Genomic DNA, 9,381 nt, shown 5'->3' on the forward strand with positions numbered 1-9,381 from the left:
TCTCAGGGGCTGCTTCCATAGCCTCGCTTCCATCTGCACCGGGTCCCTTCTCGAGGTCCAAGCCTGGGCTAGAGATCTTTGTCCACACCTAGGGCACTACCTTCACCCCCGCAGGCACTCGGGAAAGTCCGTGTGCTCAAGATCTTTGTCTGCGCCCAGTGTAATGCCTTCACCCATGCAGATGCTTGGGAAAGTCCCTCCATTAGAGATCTTTGTCCTCGCCTAGGGCAATGTCTTCACACATGCAGACGCTGGGGAAAGTCCGTGTGCACCCCCTAGCCACCTGGGGTCCCACGTCTTGCAGCTCTCAGGTACAAGCCCTGGGGCTGCTAGTGATTTACTCATTGCCCCATCCTGTTTTCACTCCCGTGTGTTGGCCTTGGTGCTGTGTGTGGTGTGTGTGTCTGTGTGTGTGGGGGGGGTGGATGGGCTTCTTCCTCTCGCATTTTAGTGAGAGCTGTTTCACCCCTTTATAGCGCGGAAATGCCCCAATTCTGCGTACCTTCAATGCTGTGCCCTGTTGTGGGGTTCCCTTGTACGTCTGGACTCATTTTTTATGTCCCCTTGAGGAGTCCTGTATGCTTTGGTTAGGAGTGATCGAGCAGCTGCTCCTTGCTCTGCCGCCATCTTAACCGGAAGTCGAGACAATAAGCTTTTGAGACAAGAACTCACTCTTTGACAAAAACTGGGAAAACTGGAAAACAATATGGATAAAATCAGGTCTAGGTCAACATCTCATACCCTGTAACTATTTTGGCATTCAAATTCAAAATGGGTAAATGACTTAAATATAGTGAAAATCATAAATAAATTAGGTGAACATAGAATAGTATACCTGTCAGATATGTGAGAAAGGAAGGAATTTAAGATCAAGCAAGAAATAGAGAACATTTCAATAAGTAAAATGAATGACTTTGATTATATTAAATTAAAAAGGTTTTGTACCAACAAAACCAAAGCAACCAAAATTATAAGGAAATCAACAAACTGGGAGAACATTTTTATAACAAACCTCTCTGATGATGCTTTAATTTCCCAAATATATAAGGAACTAAGTCAAATTTACAAAAAATCAAGCCATTCCCCAATTGACAAACGGTCAAGGGACATGAATAGGTAGTTTTCACAAGATTAAATCAAAACTATCAATAAGCACATGAAAAATATTCTAAATCTCTTCTGATCAAAGAAATAAAATTTAAAATAATTCTGAGGTACCACCTTATACCTCACAGACTGGCCAATATGGCAGCAAAAAAAAATGATCAATGTTGGAGGGCATGTGGCAAAATTGGGACACTAATACACTGCTAGTGGAGTTGTGAATTTGTCCAATCATTCTGTAGTACAATTTGGAATTATGCCCAAAGGGCTTTAAAAGAATGCCTCTCCTTTGAACCAGTCATCCTACTGTTGGGTTTGTATCCCAAAGAGATAATAAGGGAAAAGGCTTGCACAAAAATATTTATAGCTGTGCTTTTTGTGGTGGCAAAAAATTGGAAAATGAGGTGATGTCCATAGATTGTGGAATGCCTGAATAAATTGTTGTATCTGCTGGTGATGGAATATTATTGTGCTTAAAGAAATAATGAACTGGAGCAATTCAATGTGAACTGGAAAGATCTCCAGGAATTGATGTAGAGTAAAAGGAGCGGAACCAAGAGAACATTGTAGACAGAGACATTATGGTACAATCAAATGTAATGGACTTTTCTACTGGTAGCAATGTAATGACCCAGGAAAATTCAGAGGAACTTATGCAAAAGAACGCTATCCACATTGTTATATTCAATAATCTGGGATGAGATGGATGCTACCTTGACTGACAGGGATGGCAGTTGAGAGACTCAGAATGTTCCCAGGTGCCTTGAGCCAGGGGCAAACGTTGGTTGGCCTCACCCTATATATACCCCTCACAGCCACTTTGGGGGAAGTCTCTGGACTGAGAAGTCTCTGGACTCAGAGGCTGAGAACTGGAGATCACAGATCTCTGCCAACCTCCGTGGTTCAATCTGGGCAGTGGCTGGCTGGAAGGGTGGTTTGAAGGGTTGAAAGGGTGGTTTAAGAAGAAGAGGGTAGGAATAAGCCTTAATCTATTTCCTGACAGACTGTGAGAGCTATTGAATCATCAACACTAGTAGTGAGAGAGCTGAAAGAATAAAGACCATCAATACATCTGCAGCAATAGCCTCCCTTTTCTCTGGCTTGACTGTGGCCCGGTCTGGTGGGAGATAAAGGGAGAGGTGAAATCTCAAGCCTCCACTTGATCAATAGCCTCCAGTCCTGATTGTTAATTAGTCTAATAGATAATAGATCAATAGGGTTTCCAATCCCCAATCCTTGACCTTGTTATCCTTTCCCTACTTATAGATAAAAGAGTGTACCTTCCTGAAGTGGCCTTTCTATCACAGTCTTTGGGAAGGGAGTCAAACGCAGTCCTTATCCAAGGCAGATCAATACCCTAATACCAATTTATCCAACCTGGTTGGGCCTGGAAAGGTTACCCACTATCTAACCTCTCAGGGGTCCCTACTTGGGTAGCTATTAAAGAATCCCTAACAGGTTATCAACCAAACCTGTTAGAGAGAAGGGGATAACTTACAGTAGCAGCCAGGGTGATAGGAGTACTGGTGTTCCTCCCACCAACTGCAGCTGAGGAGATTATAGACAGACACACATCATCAACATCATTATCTATCTCTATACCTCCCTTGTAGCCTGTATTTCTATAACAACATCCAGAGAAAGAACTGAGGGGACAGAAATGCAGAAGAAAAACATATTATTGATCATGTAACTCAATTTGGGATGTGATTAGGGTTTTGATATTAAAAGATCACTCTACTGCAAATATGAACAACATGGAAATAGGCTTTGAACAATGATACATGTATCTAAATGGACATCTGGAAATCAATGTTGTAAATAAACTGACTGATTCATTTGTTGCAAACAACAATTTTGAAAATTTTTTTCATTCACTCGATCCATTACAACACTAAATCACCTAGCTTTTTTGGCAACAAAAAATATCAACTAGTGATTCTTTGAACAGATATTGATAATGAGTTAAGTTTTTAGCTAGGTGGACCATATGGTACTGAATGAAGGTAGGGGTATGTACTTCAATATCTCTCCAAATCACTGGTACTCCTTGTGTGTAATCATTTATCACCAAGAAGTATTATAACAAAAGTATCCTTGTAACATATTATGGTGAAAAAAGACAAGAAACCTTACAAGTATGCTTAAATTCCCCTTTCATCTAGGAAATTGATTCCCAGAATACATTTAGCAAGGAGGTAGGATAGAGAGCTGATATAGACATTATTAAATCCTTCTCTGATAGGAAGATAAGTTCAAGAGTAGATCTCACCCTATCACCTTGTGCCCTCTTCTGGGATTATCTATTTCTTTTTCTCCCTATGGCCCATGCTCCTGCCTCCACAACCACTGCTAATTAGAACTGAGATATATTCCCCAGAGCCATAGTTTTCAGGAAGCTGTCTTTTAAAGTCCATTGGGTCTCTGAAATGATGGAGACTAAGAGACCTCCTAGGATTCTCTCCTTCCTTTCAAGTATCCCCCTTTCTCTATTCATGATGACTCAGAGATAGAGTATTGGGTTGTAGGGAAGGTTTCAAACTTCCATTGTGATGACCCCTAAGTAGAGAAGACAATGTAGCTTTTTGCTTCATAGTTTCTATTTCAAAGGGGGAAATATATATGTATATATGTTTATTCTCTTCTATACTCTTCAAACTAAAGAGCTTACTCTTCTCCTGAAGCAGGTGTCTCAATTGTCTTTTCTCTAATGTTTGTATTTCCTTCATAGAAAGGAATAATGGTGTTATAAGGTCAATCCAGATAAAAGAAGAACAGAAAGGGAACAAGAAGTGTGTTGTCTGAGGCTTGATTGAACAAAACTACAGACAAGGGATTAGGTGAGTGAACGGAATTTAAAAAGAACTTGGGAGATATTATGTGTTCCAAAATTTAGAGAAATAAATATTTGTACTTTTTAAGGTAAAGAAAATGAGTGACTTGGTATCTCTTTCTAAATTCCCTAATTTCCCAGGAATAGAAACAGGATATAGACTATATAGAAATTGTCCAACTTCCTCAAGAAAAAATAAGTTAATTGTTAGTCTGACTTGAAACTATCATTTCATATATAATTCAAACCTTTTATATAAAAGAAGTTTAAATGAATCTTTTCAAAAAGATAGCAAGTTTGAAAGCCTCTAAATCTCAATCTCTTTGAGGCCTTTACAAAGAAAAATGTTAAAAGCAGGCAAAGAAGGGGACATGAATTTTATGAGTAATATATTATATATATTTTGTAGAGGAGGGGGGGAATGGAGGATAATAGTTTTGTTTTGTTTTTTTCCCACCTGGAAGCACTTTCCAGTGTAAGAGAACTCTGCATCCTCAGTACAAGGTTGGAAAGGACAAAGGCAGGGAAATGAATGAAAAGATTAGAGGAAGGCCTCGTATCAATTATGCTGATGGTAAATAACTAAAATAACTGAATTTAGGGCTTAGTACTGAGAAAATAAAAACACAGAAAGGTAAAAGGACTAAGTTGAGGTCACACATTTACATGTAACAAAGCCAGAAAAATAATTTATGTTTGAAATTTTATAGGACAATGCTTTGCATTTGATTTTATTATCTTAACCAACAAAAAATAGAAAGGACATTGCTCAATTTCATTTTTTTAAATATTTCTTAAATTATTTATTATATTTATTACTTAACAATCCATCAACATTTTGGAAAATATTTATACTTAAATAAATTATTTCATAATATATAATTTCTTTAGAAGTTGTTCACACTCCTTTTTCAGTCTCCGTTATGTTTCTTTGTATATTTATTTCCATTCATTTTTTCTTTCATATTACCATTTACTGTTGCTTTATTCTCTGATTACGCATTATTTGCCTGGTACTGCTTCATAAAGTCTTTCTGAAATTCTTACAATTTTATTCATTTTAGGTATATTGTTTTATTTTAATAAATTAATGTATCATAATTTATTTAAGTAGGTTTTTGTTGTTGAGTATTCATTGTACTTTGAAAAACTAAAAAATAGTTTATTTTAAGGAAGTTTAGATATTTTAGTAGATAACAAACTCAGTATGGGTCAATTGTGTAATGTGGTAGCCAGAAAAGCTAATAGGATCTTTAGCTGTATGGATAGAAACAGCAGGGTACTGGTAAATTTTTATCAAATAGCTTTTTGAGGAGAAAAAAAAATGTATGCAGGACACAAATTTAAGTTTAATGTGCTCTATAAACATTTTCCAAACATTTTCTTAGGTTTCAATCGGCTAGTCTAGGTCAATAAAATAATAAATCAAGCCTTGATTCATAGTGTTTGCCAATTTCCCACATTTAAGTGATTATACTGAAATTTTAACAGTAGGTTCAATGACTCCGTTTGAGCTGACTGCAGTACACCCCTGAGAAAAGTAAAGCATCAAGAGCAAGGGAAGAAAATTTAACATCACACTCTCCTCTGCTCTTGTCAGAACTCATCTGTCATACTATATTAAATTTGGGGCACTGTATTTTTAGAGGGACACACATCCTAACAAGACCAAATATGGTTAAAAAAAAAGCTCTATGATATATAAAGAATAGATGACAAAACTAAGGGATAACAAGTAGGAAAATTGGGATTAATAATGGGTAGAATTCATAAAGGTATCACTTTTGGTTCAATAAAAAAAAAAAAAAAAAAAGGTTTTTCAGTGTGAAACAATTAGAGCTGTCCAAAACCATTATGATCTGCTTAGAAGGGATTGAGTTTCTAACTTAGGAGTTTTTGAAATGAAGGACAAATATAAAGGATATTATAGGTGAGATTAATGCCAAAGATTAGAGCCAGGAATAGTTTGCCGATCTTGGAGTAGATGATCACAGAGGTCTTATCTTGCAGTCTCTGAATCTATGCTTCCTAGTGGAGGAGATTTTTTTATAAAGCAACATATGTGTATATTCTTAAGACTATGAAGTGGTATGTTCAGTTTGGTGCATCACATCTTCGAAGGCACAATGAAACCTTTCTGAAGTCACCAGGCACAAAGGAGACAATGGCCAAAACATCAGAAAATAGGAAGATTTGGTCCAAGTTAAATCCTTTCAGTGGAAAAAATGATATTTTAATGGCCTTCTATTTGTCCTTTAATAACATTCTGTGTTGCCTCCACAGTAAGAGCTTATATCTCCCACACAAGGCTTTCCTTGGGATCAATGGTCTTTGTTCTGGATTACTTGCTCCAGTCTCATCTCCTATCCTTTTTTATAGAATTCAGATTGAATAGATAGTCCAGATTGAAATGTCTAAGGGATACGCTGAGGTATTTTTTATTTTTAGATATAATTGATAACTTCAAAAGGTGTTTGCATTTTAAAAAATGTTTTCCATCTGAAATAATAAATAAAATAGAATTAATAGAATAGAAGAGTAGAATACTAATAGAATAATAGAATTCTTTGTACTAGTATAAAGTAGACTTTATAGCGTAAAAGGTTCATTCACATATATTATCTAATTTTACCCTTAAAGGGTTGAATAGAAACCCTATTTTGTAAGTAATTACATGTTACTAGTTATATTTTATAGATAAAAAATTGAGTTTCAGAGAGATTAAGGGACTCATCATCAATAATCACAACTATCTAGTAATAGAGAAAAGACTAGGAGCAAGGTTTTCTGTTTCCTAATGGAGTCTCTCTCGAGTGTTATGCATGGCCTCTACAGCACAGGCTTCTTTATGAGGAGGTCTCATACTTAAGGAGAATCTTGAATGATATAATGTCAATGATCAATGATAAGGTAATAGAAGAAATATTGAAAGGATTCTTTTCAGACACGATACCTATTTGTAAGACAAAGTTTGAGATGGAAAATAGGAACTTAACTAGATACAGGCAGGTTAAAAAGAGAGGAAAAGTCACATTTTTTTAAAAGGGAACTTTGTACCTAATTGTCACATTATCAGGAAGCCAAGAATCCTGTGATTATTATGAAGTACACACATTATTTGAAGTTAAAAAAAGTTTATATTAAAAAATACAGGGAATAGCAGAGGTAGAAGGTCTATAGCTATGGAATAATAATGTGTTTTCAGACTTTTTTATGTATGATTGATTTTGTCAGGTTTTTTTCTTTCTCTTTTCCTTTTTCTTTAAGAATACTTGGATATCTGATATTTACAATATATTTTATGGCTTTCTGAAGAAAAGCATAGGAATATTCAGAGAAATTATTGTGATATAAAACATAAAAGATACCAATAAAACTGATTTTTTAAAAATCTAGAACAATATGAGATATCACTTGGAATTGAATTCATGTTGAAGTAAAGTGATTCATTTACATAAGAATAGAATTTAATGGAATGTCTTAAGTGTTTCTTCATCTTCTCCAATCTCTTAAGAATCTCTTTTTCCAGGAGACTTCCCTGAATAATTCCACTTAAGTCTGTTATGTATGCCAGACCCCATCTGCAAACCGTTCTTCCAAGCTTCAAATACTTAGGGCCACAACTTTTTAGATGTATACCTTTTTAAATGTATCTCTTTTACTTGACATATTTAATTCAATTTGCCTTGCCTTTCCCATTAGCCTAGGAGCTCAAGATCAGGGAACATATCTCCCATCAAACTGAGAGTTTGCTGAAATGTAAGACTGGGTCTTCCTTTTTCTGTGTCTTCTATGAAAAAGGTTTAGGTTAGTGCCAGATTTGCTTCACCAGGTTACCCTTATTTAGATGGTGAGCTGTTTAAGGGCTGTGACTATGTTGTTGTTCAGTCATTTCAGTTGTATACTGGATACTGGAGTTGTTTGTCTTTTCCTTCTCCAGCTCACTTGACATACAAGGAAACAGAGGCAAACAAAGTTAAGTGACCTTTCCAAGATCACATAGCTAGTGAGCATCTAAGCTGGATTTGAACTCAGGTCTTCCTGACTCCTGGTCTGCCACTCTATCCACTATGCTGTCTAACTCCTAATCGCCCCCCACTTCTTATAGCTTTTTTTGTATTATTGGTGCTTATCATAGTGCCTAGCACATAGCAGATGACTAATAAATATAGATTGATTGTAATATGTGAGATAAAATGGTCAGTACTCACCTGAAAGTAACAAGTACACAGATTCTAAAGCCTAAAAGGACATTTATAATTTCCTCTAAGTCATTCATGTTTTTCATTCTGAAGAATCTGTTGAGGAATGAGCCACTTCATTAGGAAGTCTGCATTCATGAAGACAACTCCCAGCTAGAGTTTTCTCTGGACATACTTATGAGCCAGCCTGTATTTCTAAATTAAGAGAAAGAATCTAATGAAGAAGACTTCCATTTTCATAATTCTAATCTTGGTGTCTACCACAGGTTGTGAGAAATAATGAGAAGACCTAATGACACCATCCCTCACCCTGCAGGATTCATTCTAGTGGGTTTTTCTGAATGGCCTAGGCTAGAGATGGTCCTCTTTGTGGCCATCTCTATCTTCTACATAATGACTCTTCTTGGGAACACAGCTATCATAATCCTCTCCTACCTTGATCCACGACTCCACACCCCTATGTACTTCTTTCTGGCCAATCTCTCCTTCTTAGACCTCTGCTACACTACTAGCACTGTCCCACAGATGCTGGTGAACATCCAGAGCAAAGAAAGGAGCATAACCTTTGTTGGATGTGTTGCTCAGCTTTTAATTTTTCTTGGTCTGGGTTCTACTGAATGTGTACTCCTTTCAATCATGGCCTTTGACCGCTATGTTGCCATCTGCCAGCCACTGCGCTACACTGTTATTATGCATTCACGGTTATGTCATCAGCTTGCAATAGTAGCCTGGGTTACAGGCTTCAGCAATTCCCTCATACAGACAGTGTTGACTCTTCAGCTTCCCCGCTGCGGGCATTATCGATTAGAGAATTTTTTCTGTGAGGTACCTGCTATGCTTTTATTGTCCTGTGCAGACACTTGGGTCAATGAGGTAGAAATGTATGCAGCTGTGGTAGTCATAAAAGTCATCCCAGTAGGGCTGATCCTCTTTTCTTATGCTAACATTGCCTGGGCAGTGTTGAAGATTCAATCCTCTGAGGGTCGGAAGAAAGCATTCAATACCTGTGGGTCTCATTTGCTGGTGGTTATTATGTTCTATGGTTCAGCCATCAGTGGCTATGCCTACATGGCCCCCAAAAGTAAATCAGCTAAGCTGAAAGGGAAACTTCTTGCCCTCTTTTATGGACTCATAACCCCCATGCTCAACCCACTCATTTATACTCTGAGAAACAAGGATGTGAAAGCTGCAACAAAGAGGTTACTGGGGAGAGAGCAAGAACATGGGTGGAGTATGACTTAA

General features: G+C 37.0%; 1 protein-coding gene across 1 annotated transcript; it reads left to right on the top strand.

Moving 5' to 3' along the window:
• Window positions 1-8,418: 8,418 nt before the first annotated feature.
• On the top strand, window positions 8,419-9,381 carry LOC123246340 (olfactory receptor 10-like). Its single transcript, XM_044675250.1, has one exon. The coding sequence runs from the start codon at window positions 8,419-8,421 to the stop codon at window positions 9,379-9,381; it is 963 nt and encodes a 320-aa protein (XP_044531185.1).

The sequence above is a fragment of the Gracilinanus agilis genome, chromosome 4, assembly GCF_016433145.1.
Source record: "Gracilinanus agilis isolate LMUSP501 chromosome 4, AgileGrace, whole genome shotgun sequence".
Lineage (NCBI taxonomy): Eukaryota > Metazoa > Chordata > Mammalia > Didelphimorphia > Didelphidae > Gracilinanus > Gracilinanus agilis.